Source organism: Muscardinus avellanarius (genome assembly GCF_963383645.1).
Source record: "Muscardinus avellanarius genome assembly, chromosome: 1".
In the NCBI taxonomy this organism is placed as follows: Eukaryota; Metazoa; Chordata; class Mammalia; order Rodentia; family Gliridae; genus Muscardinus; species Muscardinus avellanarius.
This window is the reverse complement of record NC_137786.1, coordinates 237,260,734-237,288,393: the sequence shown is the minus strand read 5'-3', so window position 1 is coordinate 237,288,393 and position 27,660 is coordinate 237,260,734. Positions and strand designations below refer to the sequence as shown.

Below are 27,660 nucleotides of genomic sequence, written 5' to 3'. Positions count from 1 at the left end.
AGGCTGTGCGTGCCTGCCTGCAGAGTGGTGGGTGAGCTCCCTCCCTGGAGACTTCCGGGGCCTCAGCCACCTGGCGTGGCCGTCGCGGCCAGCTCTGCAGCCTGCTCTCCCTGGGAACCCTGGGGCGGCTCCCCAGTGCCCGCCTCGCCATTCGGGCTTCTCTGCCTTCTGCGGCTTTCTGCTGTTGAGCTGAGGTTAACTCATGCAGAGGGGACCCTGTTTGGGCCGATGGCCTGGTCCTTGCCCGAGATGCTGGACAAGAGGGTGGGGCTGATGTCCGTAGGAGCATCTGGTTACCTAGCAACCGTCAACTATCTGGAGAACACTGAGCCCACGGTGGGGGTAGGTGGGCCCAGGGCAGCGCGTGCCCCTCTGGGCTCCCACAGGGGCTCCGGTGGAAGGTGGCATGAAGCCACATGTATCTGTGTGCCATGCATCTCCGGTGGCCCTGCCAAGGGCGTGGAGACCTGGCAGGCCTAGCTGTCATCTCAGAAGCTCCCAGGAAAGCAGGGTGTGGCGGCGCAGGCTTCCCACCCCAGCATTCGGGAGGCTGAGACAGGAGGGTCGCAGTTCGCGGACAGCCTCAGCTACTTAGCGAGGCCTTTTGCGACTTAGTAAGATCCTGCTTCAAAATAAGGAATAAAAAATCGGGCTGAGGGCGTAGCTCGGAGGTAGACGGCCCCTGGTTCCATCCCCAGTGCCGCAGAAAATAAAAAGCAAACAGTAAGCAAGGCTGGAGGTGTAGCGGAGTGCTAGAGCGCCCCTGGGTTCCGTGGGAGTTGGGATAACCGCAAGACACCTGCACCCCGCAGAGCCGCGGACGCCCAGGAGCTGGGGGCGGGGCGGGCGGTGGGCGGGGCCCGGGGGCGTGTCGCGCTCGGCCAATGGACGCGCAGAGGCGGCAGCGAGGTGACGCCCAGCGCCCTGGGGGCGGGGCGAGGAGGGAGGCCACCCCGGGGGGGCGGGAGGCGTTTATCCCGCTGTCCCCCGAGAGGGCGGGGCCCTAGCTCACCCCGGAAGAGCGGGTGTCCGGGCTCACCCCGAGAGGGCTCAGCCCTCCAGACCCGAGCTCAGCTCGCCCGCGAGGTCAGGTACCCGAGCCCGGGCCCGCAGCCTCTGTCCGCAGGCGTCCCTCGCGCGCTCCCGGGGTGGGCACGGGATGGGCACGGGGTGGGCACGTGGATGGGCACGGGGTGGGCACGCCTTCCACCCAGACTAGAGTCAGGTGTGGACCCGCAAGACCTAGAAAGGCCTCCATGGGCCTCAGGAGCGGGTTCCCGCCGGTCCTGGAGGCGAGGAGGGGGGACAGCTCCCCGCTGTAGGAGGTGTGGTTGAGCTGCTTGGTCTGGGGTGGGGGGAAGCGCCCACCCCAACACCATTCCATAAAGACCCCCCACCCCCAGGGCTCCTGCTGGAGACCCCAGGGGGAGGCAGGCGTCCCTAGAGGCCAGCACAGGAACCCAAGCCCACGAAGGCACCGTCTGGGTGCAGTCAGCAACCACTCCGGGCCTCGGTTTCACTTTAAAACTGGGCATGGTGCCTTGCTGTGTAGGACGCCCCCTGGGGGTGTCTCTGTCTCCCCTCCTGTGGAGGCTGTGTGCTGGAGAGCCCGGTGTTCAGATGTTGGGGTGGGGGCTGCCTGTGCTGGGAGGTCTAGGTGGCTGGAGAGCCCGGGTGGGGGTCTGCAGCCCTGTGCCCTCCCGCGGGCCGTTCTGCCCGCTGCCAGCCTGGTGACTCAGCGCTGGCACCCTGATCACCTGGACTTTTGCCCCTTGTCTGCTCCCAAGGCCCTGCCAGCCTCCCGCTTGGACTCCAGGTCTCCTACAGCCCAGGATGCAGGGGGCCACGACCTCCTGGGCCGAGGGCCAGTCCCGTGGCAAGGGGGGCGCCGCAGCCCAGCCCTGGGTCATCCGGCTCACCTACGTGCTGGCCGCCCTGGAACTTACCTGCCTCTTCATGCAGTTTTCCATCTTACCAGTGAGTACGGCCGCGCCGGCGCCCAGGACCCACCATCCCTCCTGCCATTCATCCAGGCCGTGGCCCGAGCAAGCCTGGGCAACAGCGGCTGCCATGACCCCCAGCCACACCTAGGCTGAGCAGATCCAGGGATCCAGGGCCTGCCAGCGTGACCTGAGCCCTGGCTGCCCGCCAGCCCTGGGGAGAGGCCTCCTGAGCGCCTTCCCCCACCACTGCCCTAGCCCGTCCCTCCGCCTCCACCTGGGGCCTTCGCCCTGTGTCTCCTCTGCCGGGCACCGCACGGCTGCGGCAGGTCGCACCCTCCACCATCATGGGACTGCGTCACACTTGAGCTTCTTCCTTCTCCCACCTGCCCACACCGGACAGCCTGCTCCACCAGTGTGCCCCCCTCCCCACCCGCTTCGTTTCCACTTTTCACTCCTGTTTATTCATTCAACAAACCTTGGTGGTACTGGCCCACAGGTCTCACCCTTCATGGGCAACAGCACACAGGCACGCTTGGAAGAGCCCAGAGCCTCCCTCCCACCCACCTCAATCTTTCCTTCTAGTGGGGAGGGGTGGACATGACATTGGCCAAGGGCCACTTTCAAGCTGGGCACAGCGGCACACACGTGGGAGGCTAAGACAGGAGGATCGCAGGTCCAAGGTCAGCCTCAGCTACTTAGCAAGACCGTCTTTCTGTATTTCTTTTTCTTCTTCTTTTTTTTTTTTTTTTTTGAGGTACTAGGATGTAACCCAGGGGCATTCGACCTCTGAGCTACACCCCCAGCCCTATTTTTTATTCTCTGTTTTGAAACAGGGTCTCCCTGAGTTGCACAGGGCCTCATTAAGTAGCTGAGGCTGGCCACAAACCATGATCCTCCTGTCTCAGCCTCCCAAATGCTGGGATTGCAAGTGTGTGCCACCATGCTCAGGTAAGACCCTCTTTCAAAAATAAAAATAAAATAGGGCTAGGGTATAGCTCAGAGTAGGATGCCCCTGGATTCAATCCCCCTTGAAAAAAACAAACAAACAGGTGTGGTGGTGCATGCTTACTTGGGAGGCTGAGACAGGAGGGTCACAAGTTTGAGGAACAGCCCCTGCAAGTAGTGAGACTCTCATCAACCTAGTGAGACCCTGTTTCAAAATAAAAATAATATAGCATGCTGGGTGTGGCAGTGCATGCTTATAATCCTAGCATTCGGGAGGCTGAGATGGGAGGATCACAGTTCGAGGACAGCCTCAGCTACTTAGTGAGGCCCTTTGCAACTCAGTGAGACCTTGTTTCAAAATAAAGAATAAGTCGGGCGTGGTGGCGCACACTTGTAATCCCCACGCTTGGGAGGTGGAAACAGGAGGATGGCGCAGGTTCAATTCCCAGTACCACACACACATACACACACAAAGAGAAAAAGAAAAAAGGTAAACAATTCCCATAAAGCCGGGTGTGGTGGGGCTCACTTACAATCCCAGCTACTCAGGAGGCTGCGGCAGGAGGATCACAAGTTTGAGGCCGGCCTGGACAACGTAGTGAGATTCTATCTCAAAATAAAAAGGGTCGGGAGAAGAGAAAACAGAGGGGTTAGGGACGTAGCTCAGAGGTAGACTGCCCTGGGCTGGGTGCCCAGGACTAGAAAAGAAAAAAGAAAAGTCCCTTTGGGGACTCCCTGGGCTCCCTGGGGAGCCAGCGGCTGCTGTGGGTTCTAGGCTCCGGGCCCACTGGGCGCGTGGTCCTGGCCCCCGGCGGTCCGCAGGCCTGTCTGGGCAGGAGCCACGTGCCAGGGCCCACGGTGGCCCTTGTCCGGCCCAGTTCCCGCGCCTTCTCTGGAAGGCTGCGGGAGAGGCCCGGCCGGCATGTGCAGAGGCTCTGGGCCAGGCTGCGGCCCGGAGATGCACAGAGGACCCTGGCACGGTCGTGGCGCTGAGGGACGTGAGGCGGGGCTGGCATCTGGAGCCACTCGGGCCAGACTGGATGTGGGCGTGAGGGAGAGGGCTTCGGGGCTGGCACCGAGGATTCAGGGCTGCTGGTGCCAGTGTTTGGGGGAAGCGGTTTGAGGGCGCGGAGCGAGCTGGTTCCTCTGAGAGGGGGCCCTGCAGCGGGGCCGGGGCCACCGCCCAGGTGGGGCGCTCCTCCCGGGGCCAAGGGAGGCTTGGACAGTAGTAAGCAGCCGGAACCGGCCCAAGTGGCTGAGGAGGGCAGGGACCCAGGACAGTGCAGAGTACAGCGTCTCAGGGAGCCAGGGGACAGCTGCCAACCCATGGGGGCGCCCTGGAGCGCCAGCTGAGACTGACTGAGGAGGCGGCCTGTAACCTGGGGGGCAGGCGGCCTCGGGGAGGAGGAAGAGGCCTGCTTCGGGAGGTGTGAGAGGCACAGGATGGACTGGAGGAGCCAGAGGGCTAGGTAGCTCTTCCCAAGACAGCCTCCAGATGTCATGGTCGAGCCCGGGGGGCTTGTCATTCCAGCCTTCCGGAGGCTGAGACAGGAGGATTGCGCAGTCCGCGGATAACCTCAGCTACTTTGTGAGGCTCTTTGCAACTCAGTGAGAACCTGTTTCCAAAAAAATATAAAGAATAAGCCGGGCGTGGTGGCGCACGCTTGTAATCCCCCGCGCTTGGGAGGCGGAGACAGGAGGATGGCGCACGTTCAAAGCCGGCTGCGCTGGCGTAAGAGACCCTATTTCAAAAATATAAAAATAGGTCTGGGAGTGTAGCCCAGAGGTAGAAGGGCTTCCAGGAACCCCAGTACCACCAATATATCGGGGCTGGGGGTGTAGCTCAGAGGTAGAACGCCCTGAGTTTGATCCCCAGTACAGCAAAAGAAAAAACCTCAAGGTCGTGGGTGGTGGCCAGCGAGGGGAGAGGTCCAATAACCCCAGGGAGCACACCACTGTGTGGGGCCCTGGAGGAGGGGACCCTGGAGGGAGGGGCTCTGGGAGCCCTGTCCTGGGAGAGGAGCTGTGCTGCCTTTGGGGGGGCTGCACTCCGGTGAGGGGCAACTCCTGAAGGCGTGGGTGTGGAGGGGAGGGGCGTCTGGAGGGAGAGGAGGGAGGATGGAGCTGAAGGAGGCAGGGGGGAGTTGGGGGCAGGGGGTTGCGGGGATGGAGGTGGTCCAGAGCTCAAGCGGGAAGGAGAGGGCCACCCCAAAAGGGGCTCCAGGAGAGTTCTGAGATTGCTATCTCAGAGGGACCGACACCCGGGGGCTCAGCACCGCCCCGCGCAGCGTCTTAAAGCTCTGGAGGCCCGAGTGTGCTCCCCAGGAACCAGCAGGGCAGGGAGGGTCGAGCCCAGACCTTTCTCCTTGTCTGCGCCTCAGCACCAATTTTTCTTCACACACTCTCCCTGTGGCTGTGTCTGAGTTCAGGATTCCCCTTCTGGTAAACACAGAAGCCCACCCTAATGTCCCCATCTTAACTCTATGACCTGCCAGGTATGGAGGATCACGGGTTTGAGGTCAGCCTCGGCCATTTTTTTTTTAATTTTTTTTTTAGGAACTGGGGATTGAACCCAGGGGCATTCTACCACCAAGCTATGCCCTCAGTCCTACGTTTTATTCTTTAATTTTTGAGAGGATTTCCCTAAGTTTTGGAGGGCCTTACTAAGTAGCTGAGGCTGGCTGCGAACCAGCCATCCTCCTATCTAAGTCTCTCAAGTACTAGGATTGCAAGCGTGCGCCACCGCACCCGGCTCTAGATCCTTTTTTTTTTTTTTTTTTTTTCCAGTACTGGGGATGGAACCCAGGGGCATTCTCCCTTCGAGCTACAGCCCCAGTCCTACTTTTTATTCTCGAACCACGATCCTCCTGTCTCAGCCTCCCAAGTACTGGGATTACAAGCATGCTCCACCGTGCCTGGCTTGAGACCCTTTTTTTAAAAAAAGGCTGGGGTGTATCTTGGAGGGAAAATGCTGCTGGGTTTGATCCTTAGTACCAAGAAAAGAAAAGGGCCCTATTTCCCAAGAAAGTCACATTCTGAGGGACTAGGGGTTAGGTTGCCAATATGAATTTTGGGGACCCAATTCAGTTTTAGTAGGCGGGACCTGGGCTGGGCGTGGTTTATAATCCCAGCAATCGGGAGGCGGTTCAAGCACAGCCTCAGCTACATAGCGAGGCCCTTGGCAACTCAGTGAGACCCTGTTTCAAAAAATATAAAGACTAGCCGGGCGTGGTGGGCACGCTTGTCATCCCCTCGCTTGGGAGGCGGAGATAGGAGGATGGCGCGGGTTCGAAGCCAGCCGCACTGGCTTAAGAGACCCTGTTTCCAAATAAAAAGTATAAAATAGGTCTGGGAGCGTAGCCCGGAGGTAGAAGGGTTTTGGCAACCTAACCCCTAGTCCCGCCTGGAAGTGTGCCCTGCAGATGGCGGGGCGCCCTGACCATGGACGGCGCCAGGCTCCCCCAGCACCAGTGCCAGGCCCTCTGCCCCTCCCGCCCTGTTCAGAGCGACCCTTCGCCCCCCGCCCACCCCAGGGCCTGGACTCCGGTCCGGCCCCTCTCAGCCCTCCCCGTGTGTTTCAGTACCTGTCGCGGAGTCTCGGCCTGGATTCCGTCTCCTTTGGCTACCTACAAACGGCCTTCGGGGTGCTCCAGCTCCTGGGCGGGCCGGTGTTCGGCAGGTAAGGTGGGGAGGGGGAACTGTGTCCCTGGAGCCCCAGCAGCCAGGCCCTCCCCGGGAAGCTGGGGCCGCGTCCCCAAGGCAGGAGCGCCCCCTTCTCACCGAGAGGCGCACGGAGGCGCAGAACTGGTCCTCCGGGCGCCCCGGTGGCCCGGCCCGGGACACCCACGAGTCCTCCCTTGCGACCAGGGAGAGAACTGAGTTGGAGGTCCCGGGCTGGCCACGCCCGGCGCCCCACCACCAGCTTCGTTGAATGGGGGGTTCTGAGGCCAGGCAGGCCCTCTGGGTGGGCGCAGGGCGGGCCCTGCCTCGCTGCTGTCCCTCACTCCTGCGCCCGGCAGGTTCGCGGACCAGCGCGGGGCGCGGGCCGCCCTCTCGCTGTCCTTCCTGGCGGCCTCGGCGCTCTACCTGCTCCTGGCGGCCGCCTGCAGCCCGGCCCTGCCCGGCGTCTTCCTGCTCTTCGCCTCCCGCCTGCCCTCGGCCTTCATGCACACGCTGCCAGGTAGGGACCCTGCGGGGGCTGGAGAGGGGGCACGGGGCGTGGCCAGGGCGGCCCCGAGTGCCGGGAACCGCGCGTGGGCGTGGCCTAGGGCAGCCCGGGTGGAGAGCCTGTGGGCGTGGCCTAGGGCAGCCCGGGTGGAGAGCCGTGTGGGCGTGGCCTAGGGCAGCCCGGGTGGAGAGAGCCGTGTGGGCGTGGCCTAGGGCAACCCGGGTGGAGAGCCGTGTGGGCGTGGCCTAGGGCAGCCCGGGTGGAGAGCCGTGTGGGCGTGGCCTAGGGCAGCCCGGGTGGAGAGCCGTGTGGGCGTGGCCTAGGGCAGCCCGGGTGGAGAGAGCCGTGTGGGCGTGGCCTAGGGCAGCCCGGGTGGAGAGCCGTGTGGGCGTGGCCTAGGGCAGCCCGGGTGGAGAGCCGTGTGGGCGTGGCCTAGGGCGGCCCGGGTGGAGAGCCTGTGGGCGTGGCCTAGGGCAGCCCGGGTGGGGAGCCGTGTGGGCGTGGCCTAGGGCAGCCCGGGTGGAGAGAGCCGTGTGGGCGTGGCCTAGGGCAGCCCGGGTGGAGAGCCGTGTGGGCGTGGCCTAGGGCAGCCCGGGTGGAGAGAGCCGTGTGGGCGTGGCCTAGGGCAGCCCGGGTGGAGAGCCGTGTGGGCGTGGCCTAGGGCAGCCCGGGTGGAGAGCCGTGTGGGCGTGGCCTAGGGCAGCCCGGGTGGAGAGAGCCGTGTGGGCGTGGCCTAGGGCAGCCCGGGTGGAGAGCCGTGTGGGCGTGGCCTAGGGCAGCCCGGGTGGAGAGCCGTGTGGGCGTGGCCTAGGGCAGCCCGGGTGGAGAGCCGTGTGGGCGTGGCCTAGGGCAGCCCGGGTGGAGAGAGCCGTGTGGGCGTGGCCTAGGGCAGCCCGGGTGGAGAGCCGTGTGGGCGTGGCCTAGGGCAGCCCGGGTGGAGAGCCGTGTGGGCGTGGCCTAGGGCAGCCCGGGTGGAGAGCCGTGTGGGCGTGGCCTAGGGCAGCCCGGGTGGAGAGCCGTGTGGGCGTGGCCTGCGGCCCTGGGGGCGCGGCCTGGGTCCGCCCAGGTTAGAGAAGCGCGTGTGGGCGTGGCCTAGGGCAGCCGGGGTTGGAGTGAACCGCGTGGGCGTGGCCTAAGGCCCTAGGGGCGTGGCCTTGTCCGCCCGGGTTAAAGAGAACCGTGCGTGGGAGCGGCCCGGGAGAGCGTAGTGTGGGCGTGGCCTAGTGTCATGGGGCGTGGTCTGGGTCCGCCCCGGTTGAAGAGAACCGTGTGTGGGCGTGGCCTAGGGCAACCCGGTCGAAGAGAGCCGTGTGGGAGTGGCCTAAGGTCCTGGGTTGTGGCCTGGGTCCGCCCCGGCTGGAGCGAACCGCGTGTGGGCGTGGCCTAGGGGTCCTGGGGCGTGGCTTGGCCAAAGCAGGCAACCTGGGGTGCCCGGCGTTATGGAGGCGTGGCCTGGGGGCAGATGGGGTGCAAGGGATTGATGTGAGGGGCATTGAGAAGGGGTGTGTCGAGAGTGGGAACAGGCATGGGGGCGTGGCCCGGCAGGGCAAGCAGTCCGGTGGGGGGCGTTGGGGGGCGGCCGCGGGTCCAGCCTGGCTTAGCTCCCATCCCGCCCCCAGCCGCCCAGATGGTCATCACTGACCTGTCTGCCCCCGCGGAGAGACCCGCGGCCCTGGGCAGGCTCGGCCTCTGCTTCGGCGTGGGTATCATCCTCGGCTCCCTCCTCGGCGGGACCCTCAACAATGCGTACGGGTGAGTGTCCTTGCGGGGACTCGGCGGGTGAGGCGGGGGGAGCACCGTTCAGGACGGCCGGGTCGATTCCCCGCCGCCCGGGCTCCTGGCGGTTTGCTTAACCATCAGGGCCTCGGTTTCCCCTATCCGTCGCTCGGATGCAGCGTGGCCAGCAGAGGGCGCCTGCGCGCCGCGGTGCCTGGAGAGGCTGTCCAGGCCGGGCCAGGCGGCCAGGGCGGAGGCTGGGAAGGCAGGCCTGGCCGAGAGTGGACGGGTTGCCCCTGCCTCAGACTCGCTTCTCGGAACTTTCAGCTGGGAGCCAGGTGTGGTGGCGCACACTTGTAATCCCGGTACGTGAGAGGCTGAGACAGGAGGATCGCACAGGTTCCCAGCAACTTAGTGAGACCCTGTATCCAAATAAAATATAAAATTGGTCTGGGAGTATAGCCCGAAGGTAGAAAGCCTCTGGGTTCCACCCCCAGTACCACCAAAAAATAAAGAAAGAAAGAATAAAAAATAGGGCTGAAGGTGTAGCTCAGAGGTAGAATTCCCTGGGTTCCATCCCCTGTACTGGAGAGAAAAAGAAGAAATAAAGAAATAAAGAAATAAAGAAATAAAGAAATAAAGAAAGAAAGAAAGAAAGAAAGAAAGAAAATAAATAGGGCTGGCAGTGTAGCAAATTATATATATATATATATATATATAACTTTCAGCTGGGGGCTGTTGCTTTGGGCTGCCCCAGGAGGCTCAGAGTGGCTGTCTTCGGGGAAGGGGCTATGGCAGGGGATGCCAAGTGGGGACCCCAAGGGAGGACAAGGAGGATCCCCGAGTCTGCTCCCAGCCTCCCTGTGCCTCAGATTCCCCTTGAGTCTTGACAGCAGCCTGCTCACTCCCTGGGAGGCTAAGTGAATTCCCTTGAAGGCCTCTGCTCACCCGGCTCTCCCCAGGCCCCGCGCCCCCGTCCCGAAGGTGGGCCAGTGCCAGGTCTGCCTGCCCTCTACAGTGTGTGGACGGGCATCTCCACCAGCAGCTCTGGGTGTGCGTACTGGGAGAGAAGCTTGGCTTTGCACCCTTACACCTGAACCAGGAGGAGGCCTCATTTGGCATGGGTGGCCCACCGCACTCCTTCCCCCCAAACTCCTGTACCCTCAAGCCAGCTCGTCCTGAGCAGGCCAGCACCTGCCCTTCACCCAGGCACAAGGTCTGGTTAGGGTCTGGGGTGCAGGCGTCCACCTGCTGTCTGCCCAGGGGAGCGTCTCTGGGCAGCAGGTGCCACCGGCCCTGTGTGGGCTGCCCTGAGGCGCCCTTCTGGGACCAGCCTGGCGTCTGAGTCCTCCCTGTGCAAGGTGCCTTGGATGAGCAACGCTGGCCCCGGCTTCTGAGGCCCTTGGTTTGCCCAGGGCTCCCGAGCATCCCCGGCAAGTCCAACAATGACCAGGGCAGCAGCATGGTGACTGAGTGCAGTTTTGGCCGTGGGCTGACAGGATGACCTGGTTCCAGGACGTGCCCCTCTGCAGCGGTCTCCAGGGGAGGCCGCGGGGCTCGCTCGTGGCCCGGGGTCCTCGCTGTGTGTGCATCAGAGCCAGGACTGGTTGGCTCAATGGTGTTTATTGAACATCTAGTCAAAGTCTAGGCCCTAGGAGACCGGTCAAGTCCACGTTGCTGGAACGTCCCATCAAGTGGTGTATGAGGAATAAAGAGGGCCAGGGGTGTGAGAGAGGAGGGCTGTGCTGTGCAGGGGAAAGAGGCCGTCCGGGGGTCTTTGGTACCGAGGGAAGGTCTGGCCACACTGGGCCCCAGAGCTCCTGCGGGGGTGTCCCTGGGTCGGGGCGTACAGGGAGGGCTAAGGGGGAGGCAGGTGTGGGGCCAGGCAGGGGCGGGAGCCGGCGCTCCCAGGGAGATGGAGTGGCTCGAGCAGGTGTCGGGCTGGCTGGCGGCTCTCGCTGGCTGGCGGCTCTCCCAGGACGTGTCTCAACAGGCAGGGTTACCTTGGGGCCCACCCACCTGCAGTCGTGAGCAGGGGTGTGTTAGCGGCCAAGATGGCTTCCTTTCTCCTGAGATCCGAGGCCATTTATAACCTGTACATTTATGTATAACCTCAACACTTAAATGGGTGGGGAAACTGAGGCCCAGGAGAGGGATGGCCCAAGACCCAGGGCTGGGAGCTAAGCAAAGTGAGGTGGGGGAATCGTTCAAGGTCTTCACACCACACCCAAGACCCCAGGTGCTGGAGGGGCCTTGAGGCCAAAGCCGGCCCTCCAGCCCTCTAGCCCTCTGAAGCCGAGCTGTGGGCTCTGTACTCGTCTTACCCTGAGGGGGTGACCACCACACCCAGTCCCACCGGTCCTTATAGCAACAGCTGGCCTATGCCCCCACATGCTTGCAAGGGCCCAAGAGATCCCACCCCACCCCCATGTGGAGGCCGGGGAGGCCTGGGTGCCCAAGGCAAAGGCTGGTGCGGCCCCCTCCCCCTCTGGGCAGCCAGGGCTCCAGAAGTCGGTTCTGCCTCCTGGCACAGCCGCAGCGAGATACCCCTCCCTACCTTCCCGAGGTGTGCCCTGGGGCCTCCCTGGCTGCTGCCTCTCCACCACCCCTGGGTGGCCTGCCCCTGAGAGGCCTCCCCGTGCCCACCCCCAGCCAGCCGGCTCAGGTGGAGAGAGGAAGTTGGCTTGGCACCGGGCCGCGGGGGTGGATACCGGTATAACTGGTTTGGACCCAGCCTGGAGCTCAGGGCCTGGAGGCTGGGCTGCCTGGCCCCAGGCACCCCAGCCAGCAGGTGGGGGCGGCCCAGTGACTCAGGGCCTGAGCCCAGCCTGGGGAGTGCCGCTCCCTGGCCCAGCGCTGGTTTATGGAGGCCTGCTGTGGGCCTGGCTCCAATCTAGGCCTCAGTGGGAGGCCACAGGACAGAGCCAAAGAAGGCCCCTGCTCCTGGGGTGGAGTCCCACGTGGGGGTAGCCTTCGAGAGATGGGTGTCCACAGCCCCGTGGACGGGATGTCCTGGCTTGTTTAAGAAGTAGGGATCGGGGTGAGGGGAGCCAGCGGGGTGGGGGAGGGAGGGAGGACACGAGGGCCCTGGTGACCCGAGCCACCAGCTGAGAGGAAGGGCTGTTGGGTGAGGTGATGTGGGCGAGGGTCCCTGCCTCCGTGGAACAGGCCTCGGCCGGTGTGCGTCCCCAGGGCAGTTGAGGCTGCGGGGTAGGTGAAGGCCAGGGAGTGGTCAGTGTGGCCTGAAACAGGGTTAGACCCAAGGTCTGTGTGAAGACGGAGCCTACGGGACTTGAAAAGGTTAGATGTGGCCGGTCCAGGAGGGCCCGGGCTTCGCCAAGCATGGGAAGACGGTGGGGGAGGGAGCCAGGAGCCAGGGCTGGACCTGCTGGGTTTGAGACACTATCAGACATCCGTGTGCACAGCAGCGAAGAGACCCCGCTGTTGAGAAACAGACCCCAGCAGACCTCATTTCTAAGCCGGCTAGAGGGGTACGATGCCCATCATGCCAGTTCTTGGGAGGCTGAGATAGGAGGGTGGCAGGTTTGAGGCCAGTCTCAGCAATTTAGTGAGAACCCCAGTGACTTAGCAAGACCCTGTTTCAAAATAAAAATAAAATAGGACTGCCGTGGGTGTGTGCCTCAGAGGTAGAGTGCACTGGGTCCAATCCCTAACCTATATAAAAAAAATAATAATAATATGGCCAGGTGTGGTGGCACACACTTGTAATTTCAGTACTTGGGAGGCTAAGACAGGAGGATATTGGGTTCACAGACGGCCTCAGCTACTTAGTGAGGCCCTCTGCAACTTAGTGAGACCTTGTTTCAAAATAAAGAATAAAAAACAGGGCGGGGGTAGAATGCCCCTAGCTTCTACCCCCAGGACTGCAAAGTAAAATAAAATAATGAAACAAATCCTCCCTCTCAGTCTGGGATATGAAGGTGTGAAATGAATTGACAAACCCAGGCTGCCATTTCTCTGTAAGCAGAGTTCTTGTGTGTGTGTGTGTGTGTGTGTGTGTGTGTGTGTGTGTGTGTGTGTGTTGGGAGAGGGGGTCCTGGGGATGGAACCCAGGGGCATTCTACCTCCGAGCTATACCTCCAGCTCTATTTTTTATTCTTTTTTGGTGGTACTGGGGGGTGGAACCCAGAGGCTTTCTACCTCCGGGCTATACTCCCAGACCAATTTTCTATTTTATTTTGGAAACAGGGTCTCACTAAGTTGCTGAGAGCCTCACTAAGTAGCTGAGGCTGGCTTCGAACCTGTGCGATCCTCCTGTCACACAGCCTCCCAAGAGGGGGATTACAAGCGTGCGCCACCAAGCTGGCTTTTATTCTTTATTTTGAAACAGGGTCTCACTGAGTTGCAGAGGGCCTCACTAAGTAGCTGAGGCTGTCCGAGAACTGCGATTCTCCTGTCTCAACCTCCGGAATGCTGGGATTAAACGCATGAGCACCACGCCCAGCCAGTAGAGCTCTAAAGGTGCGTGGCTATGCCTGCTGGGCTGGATGAGGACCAAGTGGCCGGTGGGCCCAGCCCCAAGTACCCCAGGGCACCCTGGACACTTGGACACTTTTGCCCCCCTCCTTAAATATCCCTTAACTGTCCAGGACCTGGGATCTTATCTCCTGCCCTCTGGGTGAGGGAATGGGAAGTCAGGATCCTGATAGCAGGTTCCCATCCGGATGTGGAAGTTAATGAGTAGACTTTCGGCTGCCCTACACGGGCTGTGGGACAGGAGTGATTCACAGGACCAGCCTGGAGGTCTGCCAACCGCAGCTTGCCGGGCGGGTGAGAGCCCTGGATGGCCGGTGGAGCCACGCCCCGGAAGAAGAGCAGGAGAGGTGTACAGGAGAGGCTTCAAGAACAGGGCTGTCATCCCAGCATTCGGGAGGCTGAGACCGGAGGATCGCGGTTCGCGGACAGCCTCAGCTACTTAGTGAGGCCCTCCACAACCTAGTGAGACCTGGTTTCAAAATAAAGAATAAAAAACAGGGCAGGGGGTGTAGCTTGGAGGTCGAATGCCCCTGGGTTCCATCCCCAGACCTGCAAAAAAAAAAAAAAAAAAAAGAACAGGGCTGTAGCGGGGTCCTGAGAGAAGGAGGCGCTGGGGAAATTGTCCCAGGCCATGGCAAAGCCCGGCTCGTGCTGCTGAGTGAGAAGTCCTGGTGGGAGGGTCCATAGGTTTGCTGGGGACTGTGGTGGGGCTGGAGGGGCCAGGCGCTGGCCCTGAGGCCAGAAGGGCTTTGGGATCTTTCTCTGTCTGGGGCCCTGGAGGTCAGAAGGAGCTGTCAGGAGCGGCCCTGTGTTCAGACCTGGCTGCAGCCTCAGTACCGTGGGGCACGGGGGTGGGGGTCTTCTCCTCCCCGGACCCCAGGCTGGAAGTCCGGCGGTCACTCCTGCGCTTTGGGAGGCTGGCTGTCGGACACGTAGCCCGTCCTCCAGGTGCGCAGCCCGGTGGGCCTCGGCCACGCCTGCGCGTGAGCTCCTGGAGACCGCGGGTCCTCTTGGAGCCTCGGAGCCAGTTGGCAGGGTCACCAGCTGGAAGAGGAGTGGTCAGCCCTGGAGCAGGGCAGAGCCCAGGCCGAGTGGGGCGGAAGGAGCAGAGTCCAAGAGGGGAAGGCCAGCAACCAGGGCCCTCGGGGCCGGGAGATAAGAATGAAAGCAGAGGCCGCACTGCCCGCTGTTTGCCAGAGGTGTGGCTGCGGATGCCAGAGGCCTCCAGGCAGCTGGCCAGCAGGACCGGGTAGGTGGGGCTCCAGGACAGCCCGGGTGACCTGAGAGGGTGGGGAGGGAGCCCAGCCCTCCTGCGCCCTGAGGAGATGAGGTCACCCAGCTGGGAGCCAGAGAGGGACAGGGGAGCCGGTCCCTAAGGCCACCTAGTCCCCTTCCAGAGGCATCCAGATATCTGTCCAGCCTCCCTTCCCCCACTCAACCGGAAGAAGTGGGGGTGGGCAAAAGCAAAGCCCCCAACTGTCCTCGCCCCATACACTTGGCTCCGTTTACAAAGAAGCAAAGGAGGAACCCAGCCTGGTGGTGCCTGTCTAATCCCAGTCCTTGAGAGGCTGAGACGGGAGGATCGCAAAGTCGCAGCTAGCCTCAGCAACTCAGTGAGACCTGCCTCGAAATTAAAAAGTTAATAAATAATTAAATTAGGGCTGGGGGGGCAGTTTGGAGGTTGCATTCCCCTGGGTTCAGCCTCCAGTACAAAGGAAGGAAGGAAGGAAGGAAGGAAGGAAGGAAGGAAGGAAGGAAGGAAGGAAGGGTGGGAGGGAGGGAGGGAGGGTGCGTGCCAGGCACAGTGGCACACGCTTGTAATCCCAGAATTTGGGAGGCTGAGACTGGAGGATTGCACAGGTTCGAAGCCAGCCTCAGCTACTGAGTGAGGCTTTCAGCAACTCAGTGAGACCCTGTTTCCAAATAAAGTATAAAATAGGTCTGGGAGTGTAGCCCAGAGGTAGAAGGCCCCTGGGTTCCACCCTCAGTACCACAAAAAAAAAAAAAAAAAAAAAAAAAAGGAAAGGAAGGAAGGAGGGAGGGAGGGAGGAAATAATAAATTAGAGTTGGGGGTGTAGCTCAGAGGTAGAATGCCCCTGGGTTCAATCTCCAGTATCATAAAAATAAAAAAATAAAAAATAAAAAAATAAAGAGTAGAATCAGCCCATAGCAGCCGGGCATGCCCATTTTGCAGCAGGTGGGTCCCTGGGGAGGGGCCACTGGCGCTAAGGCCCCCGGGGACTCCACGTTGCCCAGGGAGGTGCAGAGCTGGGAGGCAGAGACCGCAGCGGGTCCCCGGGTGGTAGCTGCCTGCCAGATCTTAACATCGTGGTTTCCTTTCTAGCATTTAATCCTCGGGGAGCCGAGGGAGCTCTGAAAGGGAGAGGAACCCTGAGCCTCCCGGGGCCCATCCATGACGTCCCAGCCCAGCCCTGTGCTCCCAGGGCCACTGCTCAGGCAATCCAGAAGGAGCCTGGCTCTGGCCACCGCGCACACTGGTCATCAGTGTCTCAGAACAGCCGTGGGAGGCCCCCTGCCCACGCTTCCGGGGCGACAGGGCTGCTAGAGAAAGCCGGCTTTGTTCCGGGCCGCAGGGCAGAGCCCAGAAGAAAGGCCCCTGTCTCTGGGCCGCCACTGTGGCCTCCTCAGGGCACACGCGCTTCCTGTTGGGCCAGGCCCTGAGAGGCCTCGCTTGGGTCCAGCGCCCTGACCCTCCTACCTCCTGGTCAGCGGAAGGGCTCATGCGCCCAAATCCCCAGCACCGTGGGATCCCGAGCGGCCCTGGGTGCGGTGGGTGGGGCTGGGGGCAGGCGGGACACCAGCCCGCTGCTGGCCAAGAGAGTCCCACCGCTGAGCCTGGCCTCTGTTTTGGGGCCTCTCTGCCTTCCCTGAGCCCATTCCCGCCTGTGGGTGTTTGTTTGTTTGTTTGTTTGTTTGTTTGTTTGTTTGTTTTGCAGTACTGGGGATTGAACCCAGAGCATTCTACCTCTGCGTTATATCCCCAGCCCTATTTTTCCTTCCTTCCTTCCTTCCTTCCTTCCTTCCTCCCTCCCTCCCTCCCTCCCTTCCTTCCTTCCTTCCTTCCATTCTTTTTTTGGCACTGAGGATGGAATCCAGGAGCACTCTGCCCTGGGCAACACCCCAGCCCTATTTTTTATTATTTAATAATAAAAATTTTTGAAACAGGGTCTCACTGAGCTGCAAAGGGCCTCACTAAGTAGTAGCTGAGGCTGTCTGCGAACCACGATCCTTCTCTCTCAGCCTCCCCAGTGCCGGGATTTGAAGCGTGCTCCACCACACCCGGCTTTAGTCTTTATTTTGAAACAGGGTCTCACTAAGTTGCAGACCGCCTTGCTAAGTAGCTGAGGCTGTCTGCAAACCATGATCCTCCTGTCTCAGCCTCCCAAGTACTGGGCTTACAGCCTTCCAGGTACCGGTGTGCCCTGCCTGTGGTTTCTGCCAGAGCTTCAACACAGGTGTACTTGGGTGCCAAGTATCTGCTTGTGTGTATAGTGTCCATGTGTGCATTGTCTGTGTGCTGCCGGTTGTGTATGGTTTTGTGTCGTGTGTGCGTGTGTGTATGTAAACACACCATAGCCGTGGGGAGGTTCTTGGAGGCTGGCTATGGCTCCCCTCCGTCACCTGCACTAGTGAAGGTGTCCCGCGGGTCGCAATGCCCCGCTCTGGGTGGCTGGCTGGGGGAGAGTGCGGGGAACTAGCGTCTCTCTGTAGCCAGGCCCTGGAGCCCATGCCCTGTGCAACCCCGGTTATCACCTCCAGGATTCACTGCCCGGCCATCGTGGCCCTTGTGGTCAACCTCCTGGGAGCCTTCCTCAGCTTTACGTGTATCCCAGCCAGCACCAAAGGGGCTGTGAGCGCCCAGGCTGCTCCTGCAGGTAAGCCCCCTCCATGAGCCAGCTCCCTGCCGAGGGGCTGCATGCCCCAGCAAGGGACGTGGGGACCAGGAACTGGGTCTGTCTTGGCTTCTGGCACCTCAGGAGCCGGGCTGGGTATGACCACAGGGATCAGACAGGCGAGGCTGGGGAAGACCAGAAGGGGTAGCTTTGCTGGGCGTGGTGGGCACGCTTGTAATCCCAGCATTCGGGAGGCTGAGACCAGAGGATCACAGTTTGCGGACAGCCTCAGCTACTTAGTGAGGCCCTCTGCAACTCAGTGAGACCCAATTTCAAAATAAAGAATAAAAAATTGGGCTGGGGGTGTAGCTCAGAGATCAAATGTCTCTGGGTTCCATCCCCAGACCCACAAAAAAAAATACAAATACAAATACTAAAAAATATGTATAGGGCTATATTACATATATATACATATATATATGCATATATATATACATATATACATATATATATACATATATATATGTATATATATATGTATATTGCTGGGGGTATAGCTCAGAGGTACAGGGTACAGTGCCTCTGGGTTCCATCCCCAGTACGGCAAAAAAAAAAGGGGGGGGGACAGCCCAGAGAGGCCAGGGGCAGACCTGTGGGCCGTGTTGTGGGGCGAGTGGGCCACTGGGTGCCAGGAAGCTCCGAGCATCCAGGGCAATGTGGGGTGCTGCCCGGGGGCACTGTGCAGACCTGGGGCCCCCACTGGGACCCGGCCCCTGTGAGCCTGGCTTGTGGCAGAATTCCATCTCTTCCCAGGGACTGAGCCAGGTCAGGGGTGGAGAGAGTCACCCGCGAACTGGCCTGGGACAGGAGGCCGTGACAGAATGACCTGGAGGGAGGCGGCAGGGCCTGGGGCAGGGGACAGCCAGACACCCTGGGAAGCCCACAGTGGGCAAGAGAGAGTGCCGGGGTCGGGGTGCCTGGTGGCCCTTGTCACTGCCCCAGCCCGGTGGTCTTCCCCAGCCCCGAGTGGCCCAGGAGCAGCTGGTCCCGTGGGTTGGGTGAGAGCCCCCAGGCTCCGGCCCTGGTACCTGAGAGCAGATGCAGGTTTTTGAATGTTCCCCTGCAATTCAGGGGTCCCGGGGTCAGCGGGAGTTGGGATGGTCTGCTGGGCGCCCACCGGTAGCTGCAAGTGCGGTCCACTCCTGTTCTGGCCAGCGGGCCAGGAGGGGCTGGGCCTGCAGTGCCCTGACCAGTATGCCCGGTGCCAGGTGGGCCCAAAGCCAGCGTGTTCGACCTGAAGGTCATAATGCGGCTGTTGCTACTGCCCGGTGTCCTGCCCGTGTTCCTCATCAAGGTGGTCTCCGGCTTCCCCTCCGGTGAGTCAGGACGGGGCTCCCCCACGGACACCCTCTGCCTGCGCCCCGAGCTCCCCGCCAGCCCGTGTGGGGTGGAGTCTCACCTGTGTCTGGCTCCTCACCATCCGTCCCAGAATGCAATGGTTCATGCATTCCCTCTTCCAGATCAAGCCCTGCGGAACCAGGGAGGGGATCGCCAAGGGACAGAGCCTCCCTCGAAGCCCACGGGATTCTACTTACCCTTAGTTCTAACTGACCCGCCCCCAGTTTCCAATGAGTCCGAGAGAACAAGCCTTCCAGAGACTCCTTTGATCATGAAGGGACACGGCCCTAGGCCCTCTCCCGCGACCCAGGGGCAGCTGGGCACTGTGCACCCTGCCACAGATGTGCCAAGCAGTGGCCCTGTTGTTCAGGGGCCTCGCCCGGCCCCCCTCACTGGGGCACATCAGTGAGGCCACCTCCAGAGGTTCTCGAACACGAAGCCGGCCTCTCGCCTGAGCAGAAGGCTCAGGGCTTGCACAGAAGGGTGCCGGGGCCCGGGGGAGACTGAGCGGAGCACGGGCCGCCCGCCAGGCCAGGTCCTCCGGGTAGCACCGGGCGGCTCTCATCCAGTAGCTGTCTAGGAACGACTTCACTGGTCAGCTGGTGTTCCGTGCTCTCCCAGAACCAGCCCCAGGCCAGGCGGGTCCCACCCCCGGGAGACGGGGCGGGGGCGTGCACGGAGCCCTGACCGCCCCCTCTGCCCAGGGCTCTTCATGATCATGTTCTCAATCGTCTCCATGGACTTCTTCCAGCTGGAGGCGGCCCAGGCCGGCTACCTCATGTCCTTCTTTGGAATCCTCCAGATGGTGAGCTGGCCCTGCGGGGCAATGGGCTGATGGCAGGGGCCCCGGACAGGAGGGAACTGGGGGCGCTCCTGCCGTGGGTCACCTGCGTGGCGGGCCTCAGCCTTGAGCACTCCTCTCCCTCCTCCCCCATGAGCTTCCCTCCCCCTTCCTCTACCTGGAGCACTCCTTTTCCCCTCCTCTTCCTCCCTCTCTAGGAGCACTCCTCCTATACTCTGAGCATTCCTGTCCCTCCTCCTCTCCCTCCTCCCCCATGAGCTTCCCTCCCCCTTCCTCTTCCTCTACCTGGAGCACTCCTTTTCCCCTCTTCTTCCTCCCTCTCTAGGAGCACTCCTCCTATACTCTGAGCATTCCTGTCCCTCCTCCTCTCCCTCCTCCCCCATGAGCTTCCCTCCCCCTTCCTCTTCCTCTACCTGGAGCACTCCTTTTCCCCCTCCTCTTCCTCCTTCCTCCCTCTCTAGGAGCATTCCTTTTCCCTTCCTCTTCCTCCCTCTCTAGGAGCACTCCTCCTATACTCTGAGCACTCCTGTCCCTCCTCCTCTCCCTCCTCCCCCATGAGCTTCCCTCCCCCTTCCTCTTCCTCTACCTGGAGCACTCCTTTTCCCCTCCTCTTCCTCCCTCTCTAGGAGCACTCCTCCTATACTCTGAGCATTTCTGTCCCTCCTCCTCTCCATCCTCCCCCATGAGCTTCCCTCCCCCTTCCTCTTCCTCTACCTGGAGCACTCCTTTTCCCCCTCCTCTTCCTCCTTCCTCCCTCTCTAGGAGCATTCCTTTTCCCTTCCTCTTCCTCCCTCTCTAGGAGCACTCCTCCTATACTCTGAGCACTCCTGTCCCTCCTCCTCTCCCTCCTCTCCCATGAGCTTCCCTCCCCCTTCCTCTTCCTCCACCTGGAGCACTCCTTCTCCTCCACCTCTTCCTCCCCCTCTAGGAGACTTCTCCTCTCCCCCTCAGTGAGCACTCCTCCTATGCTCTGCGCACTCCTCCCCCTCCTCCCCTGGGAGCACCCCTCCTGTTCCTCCTCCTCCCTGCCCTCTGCCCCCTCAAAGCTCTGCCATCCTGCCTGTGGCCTGGACTCCAGCTCTGAGCCTGCACTTAGGCCACAAAGCCATTGAGTTCCTGCGAGGGAGAGAGGCACGTCCCAGGGGAGGCAGGTGGCCCTTGGCCTCGGTCGGGCAGCGTGTCAGGGTCCCCGGTCAATTGAGGGTGTGTCTGTGCGCAGCCACGGACAGGGCGGGGAGGGTATTGGGCCCTGGCTGGAACCCTCTAGCTCCCAGCTGTGTGACTCCAGCAAGCTCCCCAGACTCTGTGGGTCTCCCTTTCCTTCTGGGTCAGAGGAGGCAGAAGGCGGCACCCACGATGGGCTCACTGGGCCATGCCATGCGCCGATCCAGCCGAGGGCGGCACCGGGAGCGCCCTCTTGCTCCAGTGTGATATGAGCCTCCAAGGCTTGGGGTCACAGGCGCCCCTGCAGCCCGGTGAGGTGGGCAAGCGGGCGTCCTCTCTGCCAGCCCCAGCCCTGCCCCAGCCCAGCACCCCCAGGAGCTCCCGAGCATCTGCCCAGCCCCTGGGGTGCTAGCGACAGGTGGTAACGTGCCGCCAGCCTGCCTGGACCAGGCCGACAGCCGTGCAGGGGGCTATTCTGGGAGCAGTGCGGGAGGGGCCGAAGCCTCTCCGGAAGTGTGTGGCATTCCGGGCACCTCCGGGCCATCTGCTCCTTGAGCCTCCAGACCCAGGCCCGGTCTAGACCCGGGTGCTAAAATAGCCTCCCTCGGGAGGAGCCGCCCCCACTGTGGGCGAGGAAGGCCCTTGCCCCAGGTCGAAGAGGTGAACAGAAAACACAATAACGGTGATCCAAGCTCAACGGCGGCCCTGCCCGCCCAGGGGAGGCCGCACCAGCCTGAGCCCAGCCAAGGTCTGCAAGCCCTGGACCTCAGGACCCTCCAGCCGCCCCAGCAGTCCCGGGTGGGTGCTGGGCCGCGGGGGCTGCGGCATCTGTTAGGACTGAGGAAGGTGGTCTGGGGACCCTTCCCCTCAACCCCCACCCCGTCACCCACACAGAATAGGTGGGGGAGGAGGCTGGGCCCAGGGACCCCAGAGGATGCAGGTTAAGCAGGACCCCACGCTGTGTGTGCCGGCTGAGGGGGGGCTTCCTGTCTGCAGGGAGGTCCGAGGCCACCTTCACCACCTGTCAGGGTGGGGTGGTCCTTAAGAATCCCTGAATAAATAAAGGAGAAGGATACGGAGAAGGAGAAAGAGAAGAGGAAGAAATAGGGCTGGGGATGTAGCTTGGAGGTAGAATGCCCCTAGGTTCCATCCCCAGCACCACAAATAAAGAATAAAATAGGACTGGGGTGTAGCCCAGAGGTAGAATGTCCCTGGGTTCAATCCCCAGTATTGCAAAATAAAAATTAAAAAAAAAAAAATCAGGCCAGGCGTGGTGGCCCACGCTTGTAATCCCAGCATTTGGGAGGCTGAGACCCGAGGATCGTGGTTCGCAGACAGCCTCAGCAACTTAGTGAGGCCCTCCACAACTTAGTGAGGCCCTGTCTCAAAGTAAAGAATAAAAAATAGGGCAGGGGGTGTAGCTTGGAGGTCAAATGCCCCTGGGTTCCACCCCCCAGACCTGCAAAAAAAAAAAAAAAATCGGGCTGAGCATGTGTAGCTCAGAAGTCAAACGCCCGAGTTCAATCCCTGTAACACACACACACACACACACACACACACACACACACACACACACACACACAGAGTGAGAGGGCCAGGACCCTGGGAGTACATGCAAAGGCCCAGGGGTCAGCTGGCATGAGGAGGAAGGGAGGGGTCAGGCCTGCCAGTTTGCTCAGAGGGTGGCATGGCCTGAGCGCAGGAGGGACCCTCTGCTGTGTCAAAGAGGGGCAGGTGGAGACAGGAGGGACGCCAGAGGGTCCAGCGGCCATCTGGGGGAGGTGTGGGCGAGGCAGATGGGCAGGGCGATGGGGGGCAAGAGGAAGGGAACTGTCTGGCCTGCTGCACCGTGGTAAGGCACCAGCGGGTTTGAATTCAGGGCCTGGTGTTTGTTGTGAAACGCTGAGGCCTGGTTTTAACTCCTTTGTGGCACTGTGCCTTCCTTACAAGTGTAATACACTGGAATTGTCCGACAGATAGGAAAGCCCCTGGGTTCCACCCCCAGAACCACAAAATAGAAAATAAAGGACATTGGAGAACACAGTCTGGAAGCTGTGGTTTATACCAGACAGAAGTGGAGAAAATGGCCAGGCGTGGTGGCGTGCCCCAGTAAGCCTGGTATTTGGGAGGATAAGACCGGGAGGGTCAGCAGGTTCAAGGCCACTTCAGCAACTTAGTGAGACCCTGTTTCAAAATAAAGAAAAGGGGCAGGGAGGGTAGCTCGGAGGTAGGTAGAATGGCCGTGGGTTCGGTCCCCAACACCAAGAAAAAAAGTGGGGCGATTGTCTTGGCCGGATCCTCAGGGCTGGGCCTTTCCCGCTGAACCCCAGGAGGATACTGGTCCCACTGCCACGTCCCTTGGCCGCCCCCACTTGTGACCTTTGTCCTTCCTGCCTGTTGGAAGAGGGGAGAGGACCAGATAGGGCGCCCCACCCCACTTGTGACTGCACCTCCTGCTGAGTCATGCCCCGGGGTGTCCCTAGTGTGGGCTTTCCTTCTGCCCCAAGGAGCAGCCCTTTCCCCAGGGACTGCCTGGCTATCACAGCTGGGTGTCAAGCCTTGCACCTTGAACCCCACTCCCATGGGGGATGGGACCCCCAAGGGCTGCAAATGGAACCCCAGCCTGGAGTCTGAAGGTCCCGGCCTTCATGCCCCCTCCCCTCCCACTCCACCTAGGTGTTCCAGGGCCTGGTCCTCGGGCGGCTGAGTAGCCAGTTCTCAGAAGAAGCCTTACTGCGGGCCAGCGTCCTGGTCTTCTCGGTGGTGGGAGTGGCCATGGTGAGCACCCCAACCTGGGATCCCCCGGGCCTCACTGCACGGCCCCTCTTCCTTCCTCCCTCCCCGCTTGGGCCACCTCTGAGGGCAGCGGGCAGAGCGGGGAGGCGCCGGCCCTGTAGCACCCTGCCCAGCATGGCCGCTCCTATCCCTTCCAGGCCCTGATGTCCAGCACCCTCCACTTCTGCCTTCTGGTGCCCGGCCTGGTGTTCAGCCTCTGCACCATGAACGTGGTCACCGACAGCATGCTGACCAAGGCTGTCTCGGCCTCAGACACAGGTGCGCACTGTTCCTGGGGCCGGCAAGGAGCGGGTTCCCCTCTGCCGAAGGGCTAAGCTAACGCGCTTGGCAGCAGGCTGGTGCCTGGGGTCCGAGGGGGCCTGGGGGTGGGCAGCAAGAGGGCTTGGATGAAGCTAGGATGGCGGCACGTGCCTGTAATCTCAGTATTTGGGAGACTGAGTGTGGAGGATCGCGGGTTCAAGGCCAGTCTCAGCAACTTAGTGAGGCCCTCTGCAACTCAGAGAGACCCTGTTTCAAGATAAAGAATAAAGCCGGGCATGGTAGCACACGCTTGTAATCCCAGCATTTGGGAGGCTGAGACCAGAGGCTCATGGTTTGCAGACAGCCTCAGCTACTTAGGCCCTCCGCAACGTAGTGAGACCCTGTTTCAAAATAAAGAATAAAAACTAGGCCAGGGGGTGTAGCTCAGAGGTTGAATGCCCCTGGGTTCCATCCCCAGACCCACGAAATAAAAATAAATAAATAAAAATAAAGATTAAAAAATAGGGCTGGGGGTGCAGCTCAGAGGTAGAATGCCCCTGGGTTCCATCCTTAATACAAAATAAATAAATAAATAAATAAACAAATAGGGCTCAGGTGAGACTCCTGCTCCCGGGCCAGCGGTGGGAGGGTTTGGCTGGGCTCTGATTTTACCAACAGGAGGAGGGATGGCTGCTTCCAGGTGGGGCCTGAGGAGCAGGGGTAGGGTTTGAAGGGCCTCTGTAGATGCCAAGGAGGAGGACAGCAAGATGGAGCTGAGAAGTAGACAGGGGCCAGGCCGGCTGGGCAGCCATCTGAGGACTGGTCCTCCCTTCCTTCCTGGGTAAACGAAAGGGCTTTTTTTTTTTTTTTCCATACTAGGAATGGAACCCAGGGGCATTCTACCTCTGAGCTACAGCCTCAGCCCTATTTTTTAATTCTTTATTTTGAAACAGGGTCTCACTAAATTGTGGAGGGCGTCACTAAGTAGCTGAGGCTGTCCGGGAACCCAGATCCTCCTGTCTCAGCCTCCCGAATGCCGGGATTACAAGCGTGCGCCCCCACACCGGCTTCAAGGGCTTCCTGAAAGAACATGTGAATACACTGTGTAACTCTAGGCTTCTCCAGGGCCACTCTGAACCCAGTTTGGCCTCTGGAAGCCTTGGGGGGTTCCCCCGTCCACACCGGGGCACCCTATTCCCAAGAGTGCCCAGGCTCCTGCCCCACCTGTCCTGGGCACAGCACAGGTACTACCAGCCGGCGCTGGGGGCTCCCGTGTGTTGGCTGAGGTTAAGAACTTGGGCTTCTTCGAGCCTCCCCAGAAGCAGGTCCAGAAAGACCCCGGCCAGGCTGGGCCTTCGTCTACCTGCCTGGCCAGGAGAGGCAGAGAGGTCAGGGCTTCCTGGGGCCACCTAGGCCTTCAAGGCCTGTGCCTCCCTGCTACCGTGGACAACAGGTCTCCAAATGGCGGGGCCTGCGGGCTTCCTGGAGGAGGTAGCCCACGCTTTGGGGAGGCTTGGAGAAGAGAGCAGGGTTTAGAGAGAGAAGGGTGGGGCCTGGCAGGGCAAAGCAGGCCAGGATATCCTCACGCCTGCAGCACCACCCCTCAGCTTACAAGGAGCAAGGCCCCCTCCAGCAGCAGCCTGGGAACCTGAGCCACGGAGGGGGCGTAATTGCCCGTGTCTGCGGGCACTGTGGCCAGTGGGAGAGGCCACCCTGCCTCCCCCACCCCAGACCCTGAGCCAGGAGGGCTTCAAGAGGCCCGAGCCCGCCGGGCATGGTGGTGCAAGCTTGTAATCCCAGCATTTGGGAGGCTGAAACTGGAGGATCTCAGTTCGCGGAAAGTCTCAGCTACTTAGTGAGGCCCTCCGCAAGTTCGTGAGACCCTGTTTCAAAGTAAAGAATAAAAAATAGGGCAGGGGGTGTAGTTTGGAGGTCGAATGCCCCTGGGTTCCATCTCCAGACCCGCAAAAACACACACACACACACACAAAAAAAACCAAAGGCCGGAGCCCTGGCAGCCCGGAGCCAGCAGGGAGCTGAGCACAGCGCCCTGGGAGCAGCTCCACCCTCCTGGAGCTGGGGGTGGGTGAGGGCTCCAGCTTAATGGGTGCTCTTCCCTGCACTGGCCGAGAGTCAACAGTGGCCACGCACGGGCTTGTCCACACTGGGACATCTGTCTGAAGGGCGTGGACAGCTGGGCTCACACGTTCCGGCCGGCACATGGGCCGCTGGGAGAGCCTAGGAAGGGCTCATTCCCCCTTGGTCTCCGGGAGAGGCAGGGTGGGGGCCTTCTCTGCTCCCCGAAGCCCCTCTTTTCCCTGGGTGTGGGTCCCGAGTCTCTAGGAAGCTGGAGGAGGGGGTGAGAGCCGGGGGTCCCACAGTGGCCCAGAGGGCCCTCTCCAGTCCTCAGTGGCCAGGCCTGACGGCCCAGCCTGGGGGAGCGGAGAGGTGACTCTCCGGATGTCCAGGGCGGAGCTTGGGCCATCTCCTTTGGCAAGCTTGGGAGGGCGGAGCCCAGCCTGACCTGTGGCCCCATTCCCAGGCTCCTCCTGCTCTCGGGGGACTTTCTCGAGCAGGGAGGAGGCGCCGCTGCACATCCTGCGAGCCATGGAGGGTGGAGGGCCAGGAGCTGGCCGTGGGAGGAGGGCGGTGCTCTCGGTGCCGTCTCACGCCACCGGGCGACGTGGAGACTAGACTGGGGAGTGTCCAGGTGGTGGCCGGCCTGTCCAGGGACCTGCTGGGGCCTGACTGCTGTCCCCCTTTCCCCCAGGGACCATGCTGGGCCTCTGCGCCTCGGTGCAGCCGCTGACCCGCACCCTGGGGCCCACCCTGGGTGGCCTCCTCTACCGACGCTTTGGCGTTCCCATCTTTGGCCATGTGCAGTTTGCGGTCAACTTTCTTGTCCTCCTGGTCCTCTGGATGAAGCCCCTGTCACAGAAGAAGGACAAAGCCCGGTGACCACTGCCCCATGGCACAAACAAGCAAGCAATAAACTCGGACCTATTCTGGCCTGGTTTCTTTCTTTTGTTTTTCCCTTATTTATTATTATTATTATTAGTAGTAGTATTTTGCAGAATTAATTGAACCAAGGGGCATTCTACCTCTGAGCTATACCCCCAGCCCTATTTTTAAATGTATATATTCTTGGAGATTGAACCAAGGGGCATTCTACCTGTGAGCTATACCCCCAGCCCTATTTTTAAATGTATATATTTATTTATTTTGCGGTGCTGGAAATGGAACCCAGGGGCATTCTACCTCTGAGCTACACCCCCAGCCCTAATTTTTATTCTTGATTTTTTTTTGGTGGTACTGGGGTTCCTAGAAGCCCTTCTACCTCCGGCTATACTCCTAGACCTATTTTTACATTTTTATTTGGAAACAGGGTCTCCTAAGCCAGCGCGCATGGATGGCTTCGAACCTGCGCGATCCTCCTGTCTCTGCCTCCCAAGCGCGGGGATTACAAGCGTGCGCCACCACGCCCGGCTTTATTCTTGATTTTGAAGCAGGATCTCACTGAGTTGCAAAGGGCCTCACTAAGTGGTAGCTGAGGCTGTCCACAAACTGTGATCCTCCTGTCTCAGCCTCCTAAATGCTGGATTACAAGCGTGTGCCACCATGCCCGGCCATGTCCCAGGTCCTTAATCCAGCCCCAAGTCCACCAGGAGGGCCAGTAAGGGCCAGCCCTGCTGCCACCCAGCTGCTCTGCTCACACTAGACAAGGGGGTCTGGCCCACGGTGTGCCCCGCCCACGAGCAGAGGCAGGTTGATTTTTTTAAAAATCAGAGAAGCTGAGCTTGGTGGCACATGCCTGTAACCCCAGGACTCAGGAGGTTGGGGCAGGAGGATCCCAAATTCCAGGCCGGTGTGGGCAACTTAGACTATGTCTCAAAATAAAATATAAAAGCCGGGCATTGTGGCACACATTTGTAATCCAGGTACTTGGGAGGCTGAGACAAGAGGATGACAGGTTCACAGACAGCCTCTGCAACTCAGTGAAACCTTGTTTTAGTATAAAGAATAAAAATGGGGCTGGGGTGTAGCTTGGAGGTAGAATGCCCCTGGGTTCAATTCCCAGTACTGAAAATAACACACACACACACACACACACACACTTTGGGTGCTGGGGAGCCCAGT

The 27,660-nt window shown here is 60.8% G+C and overlaps 1 protein-coding gene across 1 annotated transcript; it reads left to right on the top strand.

Annotated features, from left to right (window-relative positions):
* Nucleotides 1-1,956: 1,956 nt before the first annotated feature.
* SLC67A1 (solute carrier family 67 member 1) lies at nucleotides 1,957-26,481 on the top strand (the record flags this gene model as incomplete). The annotated part of the gene is made up of 10 exons (XM_080712314.1): nucleotides 1,957-1,977; nucleotides 6,470-6,567; nucleotides 6,908-7,068; nucleotides 8,676-8,808; nucleotides 17,050-17,165; nucleotides 18,392-18,499; nucleotides 19,226-19,326; nucleotides 23,164-23,265; nucleotides 23,421-23,541; nucleotides 26,294-26,481. 10 exons carry the CDS (start codon nucleotides 1,957-1,959, stop codon nucleotides 26,479-26,481), a joined length of 1,149 nt encoding a protein of 382 aa, XP_080568440.1.
* Nucleotides 26,482-27,660: the final 1,179 nt, after the last annotated feature.